Source organism: Amblyraja radiata, chromosome X (assembly GCF_010909765.2).
Source record: "Amblyraja radiata isolate CabotCenter1 chromosome X, sAmbRad1.1.pri, whole genome shotgun sequence".
Lineage (NCBI taxonomy): Eukaryota > Metazoa > Chordata > Chondrichthyes > Rajiformes > Rajidae > Amblyraja > Amblyraja radiata.
In genome coordinates this window covers 7,112,502-7,133,475 of record NC_045999.1, presented here as the reverse complement: position 1 = coordinate 7,133,475, position 20,974 = coordinate 7,112,502, and the positions used below count along the sequence as shown (strand labels likewise).

General features: G+C 47.8%; 1 protein-coding gene across 2 annotated transcripts in view; it reads right to left on the bottom strand.

Annotated features, from left to right (window-relative positions):
- The window catches only part of LOC116968321 (creatine kinase U-type, mitochondrial-like), a 30,343-nt gene extending 10,621 nt beyond the window's left edge, over positions 1-19,722 (bottom strand). Inside the window, exons 1-6 of one of the 2 annotated variants that reach the window (XM_033015065.1) lie at positions 19,515-19,722; positions 15,852-16,056; positions 13,627-13,722; positions 11,194-11,415; positions 10,067-10,152; positions 3,950-4,073 (exon numbers count right to left, since the gene is read on the bottom strand). In XM_033015065.1, the coding sequence (XP_032870956.1) occupies positions 3,950-4,073; positions 10,067-10,152; positions 11,194-11,415; positions 13,627-13,722; positions 15,852-16,056; positions 19,515-19,663 (882 nt within the window). In that variant the 5' untranslated portion in view covers positions 19,664-19,722. Of the gene's footprint in view, positions 1-3,949; positions 4,074-10,066; positions 10,153-11,193; positions 11,416-13,626; positions 13,723-15,851; positions 16,057-17,292; positions 17,450-19,514 lie in introns of those variants that run through there. The other variant, XM_033015066.1, reaches the window with a different exon arrangement.
- Positions 19,723-20,974: the final 1,252 nt, after the last annotated feature.

Genomic DNA, 20,974 nt, shown 5'->3' with positions numbered 1-20,974 from the left:
GGGTGCCACAGGGATCTGTGTTGGGTCCACTGTTGTTTTTCATGTACATCAATGATCTGGATGATGGTGTGGTAAATTGGATTAGTAAGTATGCAGATGATACTAAGATAGGTGAGGATGTGGATAATGAAGTAGATTTTCAAAGTCTACAGAGAGATTTATGCCAGTTGGAAGAGTGGGCTGAAAGATGGCAGATGGAGTTTAATGCTGATAAGTGTGAGGTGCTACATCTTGGCAGGACAAATCAAAATAGGACGTACATGGTAAATGGTAGGGAATTGAAGAATGCAGGTGAACAGAGGGATCTGGGAATAACTGTGCACAGTTCCCTGAAAGTGGAATCTCATGTAGATAGGGTGGTAAAGAAAGCTTTTGGTGTGCTGGCCTTTATAAATCAGAGCATTGAGTATAGAAGTTGGGATGTAATGTTAAAATTGTACAAGGCATTGGTGAGGCCAATTCTGGAGTATGGTGTACAATTTTGGTCGCCTAATTATAGGAAGGATGTCAACAAAATAGAGAGAGTACAGAGGAGATTTACTAGAATGTTGCCTGGGTTTCAGCAACTAAGTTACAGAGAAAGGTTGAACAAGTTAGGGCTTTATTCTTTGGAGCGCAGAAGGTTAAGGGGGGACTTGATAGAGGTCTTTAAAATGATGAGAGGGATAGACAGAGTTGACGTGGATAAGCTTTTCCCACTGAGAGTAGGGAAGATTCAAACAAGGGGACATGACTTGAGAATTAAGGGACAGAAGTTTAGGGGTAACATGAGGGGGAACTTCTTTACTCAGAGAGTGGTGGCTGTGTGGAATGAGCTTCCAGTGAAGGTGGTGAAGGCAGGTTCGTTTTTATCATTTAAAAATAAATTGGATAGTTATATGGACGGGAAAGGAATGGAGGGTTGTGGTCTGAGCGCAGGTATATGGGACTAGGGGAGAATACGTGTTCGGCACGGACTAGAAGGGTCGAGATGGCCTGTTTCCGTGCTGTAATTGTTATATGGTTATATGGTTATATGCTGCTGCACCCGCTGAGTTTCTCCAGCTTTTTTGTGTACCTTATATGTTTCAATGATGGTTTTAAGACCATAAGACATGGGAGCACAATTAGGCCATTCGGCCCATTGAGTCTTAAAGATAGCGGAGTCAGGGGATATGGGAAGAAGGCAGGAACGGGGTACTGATTGGGGATGATCAGCCATTGAATGGCGGTGTGGGCTCGAAGGGTCAAATTGCCTACTCCTGCACCTATTGTCTATTGTCTATTGAGTCTGTTCTGCCCTTCGATCGTGGCTGGTCTATTTTCCCCTCTCAACCACATTCTCCTGCCTTGATGCCCTTAATCAAGAACCTACTACTGGGACGACAGATGGCACAATGGGCTAAGTGTTCGGCTGGCAACCGGAAGGTAGCTGGTTCGAATCCCGCTTGGAGTGCATACTGTCGTTGTGTCCTTGGGCAAGACACTTCACCCACCTTTGCCTGTGTGTGTCCTTGGGCAAGACACTTCACCCACCTTTGCCTGTGTGTGTGGATGTAATTATGTGAAGCACTTTGGGGTCAATGCAAGTTGACTAAAAATGTGCTATATAAATAAAGAAATTTAATTTAATTTTACTAATCTCTGCCTTTAAAACACCCAACGGCTTGGCCTCCACCTCCGTCTGTAGCAATGAATTCAATTGATCCACCACCCTCTGACGAAAGAAATTCCCCCTCGGTAAGTCTGAGGCCCTGGCTCCCATGCTCCCATTAAACTCACCAGGTTCTCTGGGAAATTATAGTACTGTTTAACATCTAAAAGATTTTGCGGTTTTAAAAAAGAATAACATCCAGTAGTCTGGAAAACCCACCAAGGTTCTCCCTGTAACTTTTAACGCAGGTGCTGGTTCATAAATAAGACACAATGAACCAGAGTTACGTAAGTTACTGATCACGGTTGGTATATCCTTTTTTGCGGAGTTTTGTGTTATAATAGAGCGATTGTTTCTCCTTTTTTTTCTTTTCTTTCTAGGGTCTATTTCCTTTCTTTACTTCCTTCTCTAACTTCTTCTCTAAGGGGCTTTCTTTCCCCAACACTTTCCTGCACCTTCACGATTCTTGCTCACTTTCCTTACTTCTTTTATTTCTACCTTTTTTAAAGCTCAAAAAACGAAGTGGTACAACAAATGTAATAAGATATATGTGATGTGTATTACTGTAATTTACTGTACTTCTAATAAAAATAAATTTAAAAAAAGAAAAAAAAGAAAAAAGTTATTGATCACTGGGAAACGTGTTCTGTCTGTATTGAGATGGGGGGAGTTAGTACAGTAAGGCAATGCAGATTACAACATTATTACAGGAGCTAGGCAGTAAATTGGGAACAGCTGTTGATGGATAAGTCCTTATTATGACATGTGAGAGATTAATTGATCGGCATTCAGGGCTGGTCTGCTGCAATAAGGAGAGACAAGGAACTTTGGATGACCAAAGAGGTCTGAAGAAGGGTCTCGACCCGAAATGTCACCAATTCCTTCTCTCCAGAGATGCTGCCTGTCCCGCTGAGTCACTCCAGCTTTTGGTGTCTGTCTTCGGTTTAAACCAGCATCTGCAGTTCCTTCCTCCACCAAGAGGTTGTGATTTTGGTTGAAAAGAGAAAAGCATCGCATAAAGACACAATGTTTAAGAAGGAACTGTGCAGATGCTGGAACAATCGAAGGTAGACGAAAATGCTGGAGAAACTCAGCGGGTGAGGCAGCATCCATGGAGCGAAGGAATGGGTGACGTTTCGGGTCGAGACCCTTCTGCTGGAGTAACGCAGCAGGCCAGGCAGCATCTGTGGGGAATGTGATATCTGGGCACAAAATGTAATATATGTAATATAAATATATGTGTAATCTAAATTAGAAGCTTGTGAAACTCATGCCTGAGCCTCAAGACTGAGGCCAGGTGACCTTTAATTATAAAAAGCAGTGATTGCTGAATAAAGATGCTCTTTGACTCTAACTCAGTGGTGGACGTGTCTTCTTGTGCTAGTCACAACAGAGCCTTGCCTCCGACAGAAACCTTTACAGGGAACATGGATAGGTGATGTTTCAGGTTGGGACCCTTCTTCAGACTGCATGTAGCAGGGGGGGGGGGGGGGGGGGGGGGGAGAAAGCTGGAAGAGAGTTGGGAGCGGGGCAAAGCCCAGCAAGTGAAGTGGATCCAAATGAGGGGAGTTTTTTTAATTGCCTGATGGGTGGACAAAGTCCAGTGATGAAAAGACAAAACGTGTAAGATTAGGATGAGAGAGGCATAACATGTGAAGCCTGGGGAAGGCAGATAGGGGGAAGGGGAAAAGAAAAAAGTCTGTACGGAGTTTGTACGTTCTTCCCGCGACCTGCGAGGGTTTTCTCCGAGATCTTCGGTTTCCTCCCACACTCCAAAGACGTACAGGTATGTAGGTATACTGGCTTGGTAAATGTAAAAATTGTCCCTAGCGTGTGTAGGATAGTGTTGATGTGCGGGGATCGCTGGTCGGCATGGACCTGATTGGGCCGAAGAGCCTGTTTCCGCGCTGAATCTCTAAACTAAGAACAATGACAGCCAGCATCATCAAAGACCTACACTTCCTTGACCACACACTCATTTCGACTATCAGGAAGAAAGGACAGGAGCTGAAAACTGTGCTTCTTCAAAACAACCATCAGGCTCTTCAACACTGATCAACACTGACCTCAACTATGGAGAGTGGTGGGGCAATGGTGATGGAGGTTGAGTGGGTTGGTGACAGGGAAGCTCTATTGGAACAGAGCAGAGAAGAAGAACATTAAGTAAAGACCTAAAAGTGTTTCCAGGGCTCTGGGGGATAGGACTGAATGGAAGACTCTTCCAAAGAACCAGCACATGCATGATGGGCCCAATGGCCTCCACCACTGCACCAGGCCAGTTCCTTTGCTCTGGTTGTTACGCAGAATCTCACCCACCTCTTTGAGACCTCGGCAGAACGTCTCAAACACCCTCTTCATGTTGCCCCCCTTCTCCATGGAGATGACTCGAGTGTGGTCCTCCTCGTTGACCCAGATGTGCAATGTCTTGTCGTTGTTGTGCCTGTGAGTGAGAGGGATCCGGGCAACGTTCACAGTAAACAGAGGCCTCGCTTCAGCTGTATCCACAGCCAGAAATATCCACCCCTCCATTATCTGCACCATCCCCACCCTTGACGTGTGTTGTTTCATTATCAAATCCAAATAGAGTCATACAGCACGGAAACAGGCCCTTCGGCCCAACTTACCCATGCCGACCGGGATGCCCCATCTACACTAGTCCCACCTGCCCACATTTGGCCCATATCCCTCTGAACCATAGAGGGAGTACAGAGAAGGTTCACCAGACTGATTCCTGGGATGTCAGGACTTTCATATGAAGAAAGACTGGATAGACTCGGCTTGTACGCGCTAGAATTTAGAAGATTGAGGGGGGATCTTATAGAAACTTACGACATTCTTAAGGGGTTGGACAGGCTAGATGCAGGAAGATTGTTCCTGATGTTGGGGAAGTCCAGAACAAGGGGTCACAGTTTAAGGATAAGGGGGAAATCTTTTAGGACCGAGATGAGAAAAACATTTTTCACACAGAGAGTGGTGAATCTGTGGAATTTTACTTCGGAGTCACGTGAGTGACTACGTGAAGAAGCCCGCCAGGACGCATGCGTATCATATCGCTACACGCATTGTGAAACGTCGGACGCCGTGGAACGACGTTCCCCCGCAGCGACAGTTTAAAAGCCGCAACTTGCAGGTAAGAGTTTACTCTGCGGTCTTTTTTGTTTCCATTTCCAACTACAGGTGGGAACATGGACAAAACAAAGAAGACAAGGTCTGCGACAAAGCTGGTGAGGGAGGACCGCGGAGCAGCGGGCAGCCAGCAGCAGCCAGCGGCACTTGGATCACCGATAGTGGGATCAGCTGTGCCCGATGTCGCCTCCGCACCGGCCAGATCCACGCGGCCGGGCGGTAAGGCTAGACAAAAAACAAACAAGGTCATGGACTCAGAGGAGTCCGACTTTGAACAACCGCGGGCGGCCAGCGCCCGAGAGCGCTGGAGCCGGATGGAGCGGTATGTGGAGCATTTGCTCCAACGTGACAGACTCCGGGAGATGGAGTCGGGTCACAGTGGGCCCTATGATAAACCCACAGCAGTACCTCTTGAAGGACTGCACAGTGCTTCTACCTCATCAGAGGGGAGCACTGCGGGTCAGTTCTTGGCTGACCTGGAAGAGGGGTCCGCAGAAGGAAAGACAAGGGTGCAGGAACGAAAGAACCTACTGGACATGGTGTCCAATTTCATACAGCCAGACCAGACTGGTCAACATCTGGAGCCAAAGCTAGCTGCCAGTATAGAGTATATGTCTCTAAACCAGTTACAAGAACAGGCTGTACTGGACACCACATCAAGACACCTGGCACCGGGCAACTGCATATCCCTGAATGTTCCAATAGTAAACACCTGTATATGGAAACACATTGGAATAGGAGTCAGAAGTATGGACGTCAAATTACAAAAAGTATTGAAACTCCTAACAGCAGGGATAACAGCATTTGCCCGCACAGTGGATGACAAGGACATGTCCCAGGACCAACAAGATGCACTGGCACTACTCTGCAACACTCAACATGAGATAAACAACATCAGGAAGAGTGCCATTCAACCCACACTAAACCCAAAATTCGCGGGACTGTGCAAACCTGGGACCACAAAACCACCAATACTATTATTTGGAGGCAACCTATCGAAGCAAGTCAAGGAGCTCGATGAGGAAGCAAAAACCCTGGGACTAATAAAAGGGACTCCATCAAAAACCCACTACAGCCAAAGACAGCACCCCTACGCACCCACCAGCTGAACAAGAATGACTGGTGAAAGCTCGAAGGCCCGGTACTCAAAACATGAGTCTTTTTTAGGCCATGGCCCAGGCCGGCCTTCTTGGAAGATGCGCGGACCTCCAACGCCAACCAAACCACAAATCCAGACACCAGCGCAACAACAGCAGCGAAGAACCTACAAAAAGAAGTAAACCTGCCACTGGTAACTATGGAGGTAGGTGGGTCTGGTTCCCTACAAAATACAGGGAGCATGGAGGTTGGTGGGAGATTACACTCTTTTCTGAATGCATGGAGCATGTTAACAACCGATACTTACATCTTAAGCAGTATCCAGGGATATACAATAGAGTTTATACACAAGTACAGCCCTCCAGTTCAACATGTACCGAACCGAATGTTCGTGCTTTCTGATAAAGAAAAATCAGAAGCGCAAGCTGAACTGGAGCGGCTTTACGTAAAAGGTGTAATTGAGCAAACTCAACACGAACCATTAGAATTCGTGTCCAATATATTTACCAAAAACAAAAAAGATGGTGGTTGTCGCATCATCATAGATCTGACAAAATTGAATACATTTGTACAATATATTCACTTCAAAATGGAAACCTTTGTTACTGCTAAACAATTAATTTCCAAAGGTTACTTCATGGCCAGCATCGATTTAAAAGATGCTTACTATTCAGTGCCTATACGAGGTGACCACAGATGTTACTTAAAATTCAACTGGATGGGACAACACGGGCAATATAAAGCACTGCCAAATGGGTTATCATCAGCCCCCAGGCTGTTCACAAAAATTTTGAAACCAGCCCTAGCGTTTCTACGGAAATGAAAACACATGGTCATGGCATATTTAGATGACATACTCATTATGGGCAAAACTTTGGAATTGGCCAAACAAACCGTAACAGCCACAAAACAGTTATTTGAAAAACTGGGATTTATTATCCATCCAGTTAAATCTAAACTAACGCCTTCCACTACTATGGACTATTTGGGGTTCACCATTGACTCAGTTCACATGTCGGTGACTCTGCCTAAGGGAAAGGCTAGAGATTTAATAGAGGCTTGCAATAACCTTATTGACATCAGCAAACCATCCATCAGATTGGTAGCAAAAGTAATTGGCAAAATGGTGGCTGCCTTTCCAGCCACACAATTTGGACCTCTACATTACCAAAACTTACAGAGAGCAAAAATACAAGCACTCAAAATCAATGCAGGTCACTTTGACCTATGAAACTACCAATCAAAGCTAAAATGGAACTAAAATGGTGGATAGATAACATCTGGCTTTGTTCCAATCCAATCATTGTCAGTAACCCTTCCATGGTACTACAAACTGATGCCAGTGCACTTGGGTGGGGAGCCACCAATACCATCACCAGCTGTGGAGGTAGATGGACTGCTCAGGAGGCATCATTATTACTCACACTGGGCATAAACTACCTGGAAATGTTGGGTGCATTCCATGGCCTAAAGTCATATTGTACTGGGTCATATCACCAGCATGTTAGACTACAGATAGACAATACCACCGTGGTAGCATACATAACCACATGGGTGGAAACAAATCGACATCATGTGACAATCTGGCTAATACAATTTGGCAATGGTGTATCCAGAGAGATATTTGGATATCAGCCACTTACCTACCAGGAAGACTAAATTTAGTGGCAGACACCAGGTCACGCAAATTTAATGAAAACACCGAATGGTTGTTGAATAAAAAAGTATTTGCTGATATTACAGCAAGATATGGAACACCAGATATCGATCTATTCGCATCCAGACTTAACCACCAGTTAGCAAATTATGTTTCATGGGAACCAGACCCTGGGGCAGCGGCGACAGATGCATTTTCGCTGCATTGGGGGAAATTGTTTATTTACGCATTCCCTCCTTTCTGCCTCATCAGTCGGGTATTAAGGAAAATACAACAAGACTCTGCGTCTGGTATTTTGGTAGTACCCGATTGGCCTCTTCAACCATGGATCCCAGTGGTACTAAACATGGTATTAGAACCATGTATCACCATCCCACATAGACCAGATTTATTGCTACATCCCATAACAAGGGATAGCCACCCATGCCATAACCATTTGAACTTATTAATTTGTAGAGTTTAAAAACACCTCTACTACAACTGGGACTGACGGACCAAACAGTGAACATGATCTCGGCGGCCCAAAGACAGTCAACCAAAAAACAGTATCTGGTCTATATCAGGAAGTGGGAGATGCATTGTCACAAAAACAACATCACCCACAGAGACATGAACATCCCGTCTGTTCTGGAATATCTGGCAGGCCTCCACTATGATGAGGGGCTCAGTTACAGTGCCATCAACTGCATCAGAAGTGCCCTATCGACTTACCTATGGCAGGGGACAGAGCATTACTCTGTTGGGACTCACCCACTGGTAACAAAACTTATGAGGGGAATTTTTAATACTAATCCCCCAAGAACCAGATACTCCCAAATATGGGATGTAAGTATTGTCCTGAAGATGCTCAGGAATTGGTCTCCAGCAACAGCTCTGTCCCTACACAGACTGACATTAAAAACAGTCATGCTAATGGCATTGGTCACGGCACAGAGGGTACAGTCACTGCATAAACTAAGACTGGACAACATGACTTCCTCAACTGAAAATATTACGTTTCATATCTATGAATTAGTAAAGCAGAACAGACAGGGATCAGCAGGCCTCAATATACAATTTAGGTCATACCCAACAGATGACCGTCTCTGTATAGTAAGACATTTGTCGTTATACATGGAGAAAACGAAAATCATAAGAGGGCAGTTCTGGTCAGCCACAAGCAACCACACTCAAGATGGCTGAAACAGGTGCTAACACAGGCTGGGGTGGATACTAATATTTTAAAATCTCATTCCACCAGGGCTGCAGCTACATCGGCAGCAATACAGTTGGATGTACCAATGGACCAAATCCTCAAGGCAGCAGGATGGTCAGAGGAAAAAACATTCCAACTATTTTACAACAAACCAGTAATGAAACCTGGAACGTTTGCAGAAACAATTTTAAGTTCTGTAAATTAATTTAAACCCATAAAAAGGGGTTATAATTTTGTGTTAATAAATTTTATGATTTCAATGTCGAATTCATGTCCAAATTATGTTAACACAATTCCTCCTACAGTCATCAAGGCAGACGTGATGCATGGACTCGTTTCCACGGCATGAAATCACAGAGCTTTAAAATCTTCACGTAGTCACTCACGTGACTCCGAAGTAAAATAGTAAGATTAAACGAGAACTTACCAGTTTGAAGTTTGATCTGTATTTTATGAGGAGTTACGATGAGGGATTACGTGCCCTCCGCTCCCACCCTTGATCATATACTCAACTGGTATCTCTTCTCTAATCTTACTATGTTTAGTCATTACAGTTATCTGTGATTTCACACCGCTGCTTTGAAGAATGACACGCATGCGTCCTGGCGGGCTTCTTCACGTAATCCCTCATCGTAACTCCTCATAAAATACAGATCAAACTTCAAACTGGTAAGTTCTCGTTTAATCTTACTATTCTCTGCCACAGAAGATAGTTGAGGCCAGTTCATTGGCTATATTTAAGAGGGAGTTAGATGCGGCCCTTGTGGCTAAAGGGATCAGGGGGTATGGAGAGAAGGCAGGTACAGGATACTGAGTTGGATGATCAGCCATGATGATATTGAATGGCGGTGCAGACTCGAAGTGCCGAATGGCCTACTCCTGCACCTATTTTCTATGTTTCTATGAACATTATCCATGTACCTGTCCAAATGCCTTGAATGGTGTTATTACACCTGCCTCAACTACCTCCACTGGTAGCTTGTTCCATGTACCCACCACCCTCTGTGTGAATGCTATGGACTTAGATTTACCATCATCGTGCTTCAATCTGCCCTCTGCCGCACCCATCACTCCCTCCACGAACACCCACCTCCCATTCCCCTGACCAGTTCTGATCATAGAACTGGTGCAAATGTCATTGGGTTTACCAAAGACAAGATGAAGTCCTGTGTGGTTGAGCATCTTGCTTCTGGTAACAAGCCTTGTCCAAGTCAGGGGAGAGTTGGGACCGAGGATTGAGGAAATGGGGAAAAGGAAGAGAAAGAGGATGTGGAGGAAAGACTGGAGCAGGTTTCCAAAGCTCCTGGTCACCCATAACTGAAAGAGGTGGACAGGACAGGTAGTCAGATGGACTCACCAGATTCCACGGGCATCAGGCCAATCCCTCAACATACTCGTAGACAACATGAAAGGGTTCATGGACTTCTCAAACATGAAATGATCCTGGGGATGGAAAAAGTCCATCCTGTTATGTCCATTTGGCATAAACTAGCCAGTCGGTCAGTGTCCATTTGTGAACTTGTGAGCCTTTCCAAGATGAATCTTTGCGGATGTGTGTGAGTCCAGCCTGAACTTGTATGTCTGGGAGTGTGTGATGGGGTAGTGTTTCACTCTGTAGCTAACCCATGCCTTCAGATTGTCTGAAGAAGGGTTTCGGCTCGAAACGTTGCCTATTTCCTTCGCTCCATAGATGCTGCTGCACCCACTGAGTTTCTCCAGCATTTTTATATACATGCAATGGACAATATTGAGTGTGTGGTGGGATATTATTAAGGGACCTGTACTTTTGTCTAACCCCTGATGTCCCTGCCCTGGGAGTTTGCGATAGGACAGCATTGTCTCCCTAACTCCTGCTGGCCCAGTTCTATTATTTTCTTAACGAGGAGCTTTTATTCAATTAATCATAGATACGGAGTACAGGAAAGATCGAAACTGCCAGGCAGTTTGCAAACATCCATCAAATAGTCGTCAAATTACAATGCTGTGCTCCTTATCCACATTACACAATATACTCAATGCCCTGTGGCGACCAGCATTCACGGAAGGCCTCCAGAGTCCCCGTGGACATTGTGTGCTCCTCTAAAGGGACACAGAGGCACGGATGTACGCCCGGAAGAGGGACGGGCGGTGGACTTGGATGGAACGCTGGACTGCCCGCTGCCTGGACCATCTTGGCCAGGCCCAGGAGCAAACCAACCGGGAGGTCTCCCACTGTTGTCCCTGGCGTGGGAGTGTGTGGTGGGACAAATAATGAGGGGCCTGTACTCATGTGTAACTCTTGCTAACCCTGCCCTAAGAATGTGTGATGGGACAGAATTGAGGGACCTGTATTGTCACTGCTGCCCCAGCCACGGGAGTGTGTGACAGGACAGTGTTGAGGGAATTGTACTCGATGTCCATCTCCTGCTGTCCCTGCCCCGGGACAGTGTGATGGGACAGTGTCCCCTCCCTGGCTGAAGATGAGACATTGGATCCACGCCTTACATCAATGAGTTGCTGCTGCTCCTTGTCGGTCATGTTGGACAGGCTGTAGTATCTTCCCGCCAGGTCGCCCTTCAGCCCAGCCAGGGCTTCCACAGTCACCCTCTCCACCTCCCTCCTCTCAGCACGGGTGCAGGCGGGGAGCATGCTCAGCCCACGGATACTGCGGCTTGTCCTCACTCGGGAAGACAAAACGTACTCCTCGTCAAACTGCCCGTTCCTGATCTGCAATTGGGTAATGAAACGGGGAGAACTACGTCAAGAGGCAGGGAATGCTGGACATTATGGGGTGAGACATTGTGGTCTGGATGAAAGGTTGTCAGTTACAGGGAGAGGTGTAACACCCCTGTCCCACTTAGGAAACCTGAACGGAAACCTCTGGAGACTTTGCGCCCCACCCAAGGTTTCCGTGCGATTCCTGGAGGTTGCAGGTGGTTGCCGGAGGTTGCGGGTAGTGGAAGCAGGTAGGGAGACTGACGAAAACCTCCGGGAACCGCACGGAAACCTTGGGTGGGGCGCAAAGTCTCCAGAGGTTTCTGTTCAGGTTTCCTAAGTGGGTCAGGGGCATAACCCTCTACCCCTTCCCCCTGACCCTCAGCCTGAAGAAGGGTCTTGACCCGAGACGTCACCCATTCCTTCTCTCCAGAGATGCTGACTGACCCGCTGAGTCATTCCAGCGTTTTGGTGTCTACCTTCAGTCACAGTGACGGGTTGGATTGATTTTTCTGGAATCCCGAAGGTTGAGGGGAGACCTGATAGAAATATACAAGATTACGAGCGGCGTAGATAGGATACAGTCAGAACCTTTATCCAAAGGGTGGAAATACCAAATTTTAAAAAGGGTTCAGTTTTGAGATAAGAGGAGCAAAGTTTACAGGAGATGAGCAGGGCAAGTTCTTTTAGGTGAGTGCCTGGAACGTGTTGCCAGGTTGGTGGTGGAGGCTGATACAACAGTGGAATTTTAAAAGACTTTCCATCTGAAGAAGGGTCTCCACCCGAAACGTCACCCATTCTTTCTCTCCAGAGATGCTGCCTGTCCCGCTGAGCTACTCCAGCACTTTGTGTCTATCTTCAGTGAGATTTAAAGATTTGCATATACAGTATATTGGCAGGGAATAGTTAGATATGGATTTTTTTAAATATATTTATAGAAACATAGAAACATAGAAAATAGGTGCAGGAGGAGGCCATTCGGTCCTATGAGCCAGCACCACCATTCATTGTGATCATGGCTGATCATCCCCCATCAATAACCCATGTCTGCCTTCTCCCCATATTCCTTGACTCCACTAACCCCTAGAGCTCTATCTAACTCTCTCTTAAATCCATCCAGTGACTTGGCCTCCACTGCCCTCTGTGGCAGGGAATTCCATAAATTCACAACCATCTGGGTGAAAATGTTTTTTTCTCACCTCAGTCTTAAATGACCTCCCCTTTATTGTAAGACTGTTTAAGAATGTTTAAATTGTATTTACTCAGCGGGTCAGGCAGCATTGCTGGAGAACATGGACAGGTGACATCAGGACATTTTTTCAGTCTGATTCAGTCTGCTGAGTTATTCCACGAATGTGTGTTATTTCACATTTAAAACTAGGAGCCGATGCTGCTGGTCTGCTCCAGCGAGCCGCTCTTCACCCACTGCACAGCACGGAGACACGGCTGGTTTTATTAATTTTTTTATTTTAATTTTTTCCAAAAATAAATGTAATGAATGATTGCAAGAATAATATCTACAATATCAAACGAACCCATCACCTTAATACCCAATTATCAAAACAAATATTCTTACATATCAAATACACTCTTAAAAATGATTTGTCCATCCTTATTGAGGAAGCATGGCTATTGGTGTAGTCCACTTTCTTCAGGCTGCCACCACCGACGGGGCATGCTCAGTCACACCATGGGGCTCCCTCCCCTCTCACCAGCTGCCGCTTCTCAGGTGGAGTATGTCAACGACTCCTGGTGGGTGGGTGGGGAGGAGGTTCTTGGTTTCTTGGTTTCTTGGTCCTCCAAAATATTCCAAATGGAATTTAAACTGGAGGTGGTGAAGGGACACTGGGTCCACCTTGTGAGTCAGGCATGGGGTTCAGAAACTGGGGCTGTAAATGGCTGTGTGAGGCAGGGGGTGAGTCGACAGCTCCATTCGCTATAACCAAGATCCATTATAAAGGGGTCCCTTAAAACAAGGGTTTTCTAGTCTTATGTCAGATTTACAGTATCTACAGTTTTCTTCTGATTTTCAGCCCCCCCCCATTCTTTGCAACCGCTCACCAAAGGTACAAGCTAGGGTAGTCTAGCAGTAAGAAGATGTCCCACCCGGTCAGTACAAATGGGTGTAGTTCAGAGATACATTGCAGAATCAGGCCCTTCGGCCCACCGAGTCCGCGCCGACCAGCGATCCCCGCACACCAACACTATCCTACACACACTCACTTTACTTGCGTCCAAGTCCTTTGCTTGTCTCATGGTCCTTGGGTCGTATCCATTGTGCCTTTCCATAATGACAGGGTCAAAAATGTCAGCAAAGACCTGGATCAGTGGAGAAGACAGCGTTAGGATGAAAGGGGCGAGAGGGGAACGATTTACTTTTGAAGCGGGGTTGACTTGGTCAGTAGTTGTGCGAGGGCTCTGTTGGGGAAGACGGGTTCAGCGGTAGTAGGGACGAGAGGGGGGGGGAAGTTGGGGGGGGGGTGGGGGGGGCACACACCAAGGGACATCCTAATGCCCCATCCAGGAGCTGCATTTCGTTGTCTCTGTACTGTACACTGACAATGACAATTAAAGTTGAATCTGAATCTGAGCTGACCTGCCACATCTCCTGGTCTAGGGTGGTCACCAGAGGAGGAGACTCCAAGGACCATTCTAATATCTTGTTCTGGAGATCATCTACCACATCTCCTGACCTTCAGGTAGGGCTAGGGCGCCACACCCACAGACTGGCCGTTGCAAACAAATATAGGTCTGCAGGGTGTAGATGGAGCCCCTTCCCCTCTGCCCCTCACAGAGGGCTGGGGGATTGAAACGGGAGGTAGGGAGGAAGGGACGGTCTGTCACGGCAGTCAAGAGGAAAGCAGAGAAAGTGGTTCTGAGACCAAGGGTAAGGTCCAGCCAAATGGATGGTGGAACAGTCCCCACAACAGGGCGGCCCGGTGGCGCAGCGGTGGTGAACTGCGTTCGATCCTGATTACGAGCGCTGTCTGTACGTTCTCCCTGTGACCCGCGTGGGTTTTCTTCGGGGGGGGGGGGGGGTCCTGTTTCCTCCCACACTCCAAAGATGTACAGGTTGGTTGGCTACTTGGCTTGGTAAATGTGTAAATGGGCGCTAGTGTGTGTAGGATAACGTTAGTGTCTGGGATCGCTGGACGGTTAGTGAAAGGGGCTGTTGCTAAACTAAACTAAACAGAACCAGAGGGCATAGGTTTAAGGTGAGAGAGGTGGGGGGGGGGGGGGAGATTTAATAGGGACCTGAGCAGCAACTTATTTTACACAATAATGGAGTGAGCTGCCAGTGGAGATATTTGAGGCAGGTACGATCACAGGTTCATGGAGAGCATTGATTTAGAAGTACAAGGGCCAAACGCAGACAGGTGGAACTAGTGTAGAAGGGGCATGGTGTTGGGCGTGGGCAAGTTGATCTTACAGGTCTAATTTCCACGCTGTATGACTATGTCTTTTCCTTCCTCATTGCACATGGTGCGAGGTGTTTTGGCCCTCCTGTGGTGGTGAAAGGTATTGGTCTGTACGGAGTTTGTACGTTCTCCCCACGCCACGACTGCGTGGGTTTTCAGAGATCTTCGGTTTCCTCCCACACTCCAAAGACACACAGGTCGGTAGGTTCATTGGCTTGTAAAATTGTCCCTAGTGTGTGTGTGTAGGATCTTCTGAACCGTCTGAATTTAGTAGTCGGCAGGGCAGGACTCTGCATATCGCCAACTCGGACAATTTTACATTTTTATCATTGAAACATAAAAAATAGGTGCAAGGTGAGGCCATTCGGCCCTTCGAGCCAGCACCGCCATTCATTGTGATCATGGCTGATCGTCCCCTATCAATAACCCATGCCTGCCTTCTCCCCTCATCCCTTGACTCCACTAGCCCCTAGAGCTCTATCTAACTCTCTCTTAAATCCATCCAGTGACTTGGCCTCCACTGCCCTCTGTGGCAGGGAATTCTGCCAATATATCAAGCCGATTAATCTACAAACATGTTCGTTTTTGGAGTGTGGGAGAAAACAGAAGGTCTCGGAGAAAACCCATACAGACAGCGCCCGTAGTCGGGATCGAACCCGGGTCTCTGGCGCTGCATTTTGTTGTAAGGCAGCAACTCTACCGCTGTGCCACCGTGGCCGTCTGCAGGTGATCGCTGGACACTGAACTAAATAGGACGTTGGTTTAGGGGGGTGAGGGGTGGGGGGGCGGTGAGGGGTGAGGGGTGAGGGAGGTGAGGGTGGGGGTGGTGAGGAGTGAGGGGTGGGGGGGTGAGGGGGGGCTTGAGGGGTGGGGGGGGCGAGGGGAGAGGTGGGGGGTGAGGGTGAGGGGTGAGGGGGAGATGAACGGTGGTGGTGAAAGGTGTTGGTGAAGTCCAGGTTTGTCTTTAACTGAGTCCGCCTATGTCCACTCATGGCCCAACTGTCCAATGGATGAAGATATTCTGTTCACCTCATAGGATTCCTCGTCGCCTGCCACGATACCAATGGACTTGATGAAAGAATGTTCGTGCCCAGGGTTGTCCACTCCAGTCTGTATGCACTGATCCAGGGTGTAGCCACTCGAAGTGACTTTATCCCGAAGCCTGGCATATATTTCAGGGGTCAGGTAGGAGGCCATGAGGTTGCTGTGCTTTCGAAGGTCAGGATAGTCAGCGCTGAGAATGGAAAGAATATAAAAACTGAATAGTATAAATATATAAAGAACTTCTCCTTTGAATCCTCTAACTTTCTCCAAGTTCCAGACCTGAGCCAAGCACACACATGGGCCCCTGCCGTGTTGTTGGTCGGCCCTTGTTCCAAACGAACAATGGCAACTCAAATTTCACTGCACCAGAAATGGTGTATGTGACATTAAATGTCCTTTGTCCTTTGCCTTTGTCCTTGTCATATCCCACAATTTTTCCTCCGCTACATCGAGTTCTGTCTAGATCCCTCCACCGGCTTCTGTCACTGTGTACAGACAGGGCTGCCTCCTGTATCTAGGCAGAATGTATTGATTTCTTTAACGTTGCCACTAGCCCACCCTGTTGTCAAATTCATTTGGACTATCTCCGACCACTATCCACTTACCTGATCTCTCGGTCTCCATCACAGGGAATTGTATTGCGTACAGTTTTCGTCTATTGCGTGCAGTTTTGGTCTCCTAATCTGAGGAAAGACATTCTTGCCATAGAGGGAGTACAGAGAAGGTTCACCAGACTGATTCCTGGGATGGCAGGACTTTCATATGAAGATAGGCTCGGCTTGTACTCGCTAGAATTTAGAAGAGTGAGAGGGGATCTTATAGAGACTTACAAAATTCTTAAGGGGTTGGACAGGCTCGATGCAAGCAGATTGTGCCCGATGTTGGGGAAGTCCAGAACAAGGGGTCACAGTTTAAGGATAAGGGGGAAGTCTTTTAGGACCGAGATGAGAATTTCTTTTTTCACACAGAGATTGATGAATCTGTGGAATTCTCTGCCACAGAAAGTAGTTGAGGCCAGTTCATTGGCTATATTTAAGAGGGAGTTAGATGTGGCCCTTGTGGCTAAAGGGATCAGGAGGTATGGAGAGAAGGCAGGTACAGGATACTGAGTTGGATGATCAGCCATGATCATATTGAATGGTGGTGCAGGCTCGAATGGCCGAATGGCCGACTGCACCTATTTTCTATGTTTCTATGGGAGTTGATCAGGCTGAAGATGTGTCCTGGCCCGAAACGTTGTCTGCCCGTTCCCTCCTTAAATGCTGCCTGACCCGCTTAGTTCCCCCAGCACCCAGTTCGAGATTTCCAGATTCTGCGGTTCCTTGCGTATCCACAAACTTATTGATCCGCCGGCTGATCATTCTGCTCTCTCCCTGCCCTCTGTGTCCCGCTTCCACAGGCTCCAGGGGTGACATTGGCTTCTTACCTGGCGGGGTAGACTTTCCTCTGCTCGCTCCCTGCCTCCACGCAGTCCCTGGCCAGCAGGTAACCGGCCACCAGGGCCCCGGCTCCCACCAGGGCCAGGATGCCGCTTGCCTTCCCATTGCAGAGGGCCCGTGAGAAGGTGCTGGCCATGTTGAGAGCCAGTCCCACGAACCTGTAGGGCAGAAGGCCGGCGAGAGGCTGCGAGAAGGGTCACAGCGCGGAGACAGGCCCTTCGCCCCAACTTGCCCATACCAACCAACATGTCCCGTGTTTAGTTTGGAGATGCAGCGCTGAAACAGGCCCATCAAGACCGCGCCGACCAGCGATCCCCGCACTGTCCGAGGGACAATTTACACTCATACACCAATCCTGTGTCTTCTGGTCCTCGATTCCCCTACTCTGGGCAAGAGACTCTGTCCGTCTACCCGATCTATTCCTCTCATGATTTTATACACCTCTATAAGGTCATCCCCTCATCCTCTTGCGCTACAAGGAATAGAGACCCAATTTGCTCTCCCCACAGCCCAGTCCAGGCAGACCAACTGGCTGGAGTTTTTCCGGACATTTTCATCAGTGCCTCTATTTCCTGAGAAGGTTACGGAGATTGGGTTTGTCAGAGAGGATTCTCTTGAACTTCTACAGGTGCGCAGTAGAGAGCATCCTGACTGGTTGCATCGTGGCCTGGTTCGGCAACTTGAATGTCCAGGAGCGGAAAAGACTGCAGAAAGTTGTAAACACTGCCCGGTCCATCACCGGCTCTGACCTCCCCACCATCGAATGGGATCTATCGCAGTCGCTGCCTCAAAAAGGCTGCCAATGTCATCAAAGACCCACATCATCCTGGCCACACACTCATTTCACCGTTGCCATCGGGAAGAAGGTACAGGAGCCTGAAATCTGTAACATCCAGGTTCAGGAATAGCTGCTTCCCCACAGCAATCAGATTATTAAACACAACATCAAATAAGCTCTGAAAAATAACAGTCTATTATTATTATTATTATTACACTATATGTGTTTATTTATTGTGTATATATAGACACATTGAACTTTTATCTTCCATTTTGTACTATGTTTACATATTCTGTTGTGCTGCAGCAAGCAAGAATTTAATTGTCCTATCTGGGGCACATGACAATAAAACTCTTGACTGCACCCTTTCCAGTTTGACAACGTATTTCTTATAGCATGGGGCCCAAAACTGAACACAATACTCTAAACGCCACCTCACCAACGTCATATACAACTGCAACATGAACCCCCAACTTCTAGACTCGATGCTCCGACTGGTGAAGGCCAAAGTGCCCAAAGCCTTGTTGACCATCATGTCTACATGTGATGCCACTTCCCACGAACTATGTACCTGTACTCCTAGAGTTTATTTTTATTTTTTGAATAAAAGTAGTTTCATAAAAATAAAAATAAATAAAAAAAGAGTACCCCCTCTGCTCGACAACACTTCCAGAGCCCCACCATTCATGCAGGAAATAGCAAGATGCAGGACAGAACGCCCCAGGAAATCATTCTTCCTTGTAGCTATCAAACTGTACAACCCCCCCCCCCCCCCCCCCCCCCCCTCCCCCACCCACATTCTGTCATGGGGTAACCATTCCTTCTCTCGAGAGATACTGCCTGTCCCGCTGAGTTACTCCAGCTTTTTTGTGTCCAGCATCTCAGACAGACGGTTTTCTGGGACCTGAGCCGACGAATCTTTCTTGAGAGCTTTCTTTCCCACCCCTCCCTTTTACCATTTTCTTGTAAATAGCTGGGGTCCCAGCACTGAGCCTTGCGGTACCCCACTAGTACCCCACTAGCCACTGCCTGCCATTCTGAAAAGGACCCAATGAGTAAACTCCAACTCTTTGCTTCCTGTCTGGCAGCCAGTTCTCTATCCACATCAATACTGAACCCCCAATACCGTGTGCTTTAAGTTTGCATACTAATCTCTTATGTGGGATCTTGTCGAATGTCTTCTGTAAGTCCAGATATAACACATCCACTGGCTCTCCCTTATCCACTAGTTGCATCCTCGAAAAATTCTATAAGATTCGTCAGACATGATTTGCCTTTCATAAATCCATGCTGACTTTGTCCAATGATTTCACCACTTTCCAAATGTGCTGCTATCCCATCTTTAATAATTGACTCTAGCAGTTTCCCCCATTACAGATGTTAGACTAACTGGTCTGTAATTCCCCGTATTCTCACTCCCTCCCTTCTTACCTGGCGGGGTAGAGTTTCCAGTCCTTGCTCCCAGCCTTCACGTGGTATCTGGCCAACAGATAACCGGCCGCTAGGGAGCCGGCTCCGACCAGGGTCAGGATGCCGCTCGCCTTCATGTTGTCCAGGACCGGTGAGAAGGCGCTGGCCATGTTGACAGCGAGTCCTAGGAACCTGCGGGCAGAAGGTGGGCGAGAGGCTGAGAGCGGAGGCGGGTGGGGTCGCGGCCAACACAAGGAGAGACCCCGGCGTTCACAGAAGCACCGCAGCGGATCTGGAAAAGAATGAGGACAACACCGCGTCCTCAACTGATGAATGGTCTGAGCCAGAACCGTCGCCTATCCGGAGATGCTGCCTGCCTGTCCCGCTGAGTTACTCCTGCACTTGTTGTTTTTCTTCTTGCAATCTCTTGTGTACAGCGCAGACAGATACCTCTCCTGGTCCAGAGTTGGTCCGTTTCTTGCGATGAGGGGATGAGTTGCATCGGGATGGCGTCGTGCATAGGGAAATCGTTCCACCGGGGAGTGGTTATGTTGAACAACCCCAGGCTTAATCCCCGCCCAACTCAACAGAACAAGCGCTGAAAGAATGCGCTTCAGGGGTCACCGGCGAGCAACGAGAGAACGAGATAAACAGAATCGATGTCCACACGTTAGATCTAAAGTGGAATGAGCTTCACTGCCGGCCTTATACCGCTCCACAACAAAGTGCTGACGTTGTCTGAAGAAGGGTTTCGACCCAAATCGTCACCCATTCCTTCTATCCAGAGATGCTGCCTGAACCACTGAGTAACTCCTGCACTTTGTGTCTATCCACAACCCCCACTTCGCTTCAGAGATGAACATTTTTAAAGCTACCTCCAGCATGTTCCTATCAAATCACAGTCCACAGCTATCTCCATGAATTCACAAGAACTGTCGGTCAGGCAGCATCTGTGGAGGAAATAGACAGATGGAGTTCCCCCATTCCCCCCCCCCCCCCCCCCCCCCCTCCCCACACTCCATCAGTCTGAAGAAGGGACCTGGCTCGGTGGCACAGCGGTAGAGTTGCTGCCTTATGCCCCTGACCCACTTAGGAAATCTGAACGGAAACCTCTGGAGACTTTGCGCCCCACCCAAGGTTTCCTTGCGGTTCCCGGAGCTTCCCGGAGGTTTTTGTCAGTCTCCCTACCTGCTTCCACTACCTGCAACCTCCGGCAACCACCTGCAACCTCCGGGAACTGTGCGGAAACCTTGGGTGGGGCGCAAAGTGTCCAGAGGTTTCCGTTCAGGTTTCCTAAGTGGGACAGGGGCATAAGCAAAATGCAGCGCCAGAGACCCGGGTTCGATCCCGACTACGGGTGCTGTCTGTACAGAGTTTGCACGTTCTCCCCGTGATCTGTGTAGGTTTTCTCCAAGATCTTCGGTTTCTTCCCACACTCCAAAGACGTGCAGGCTTGTAGGTTAATTGGCTTGGTGTAAATG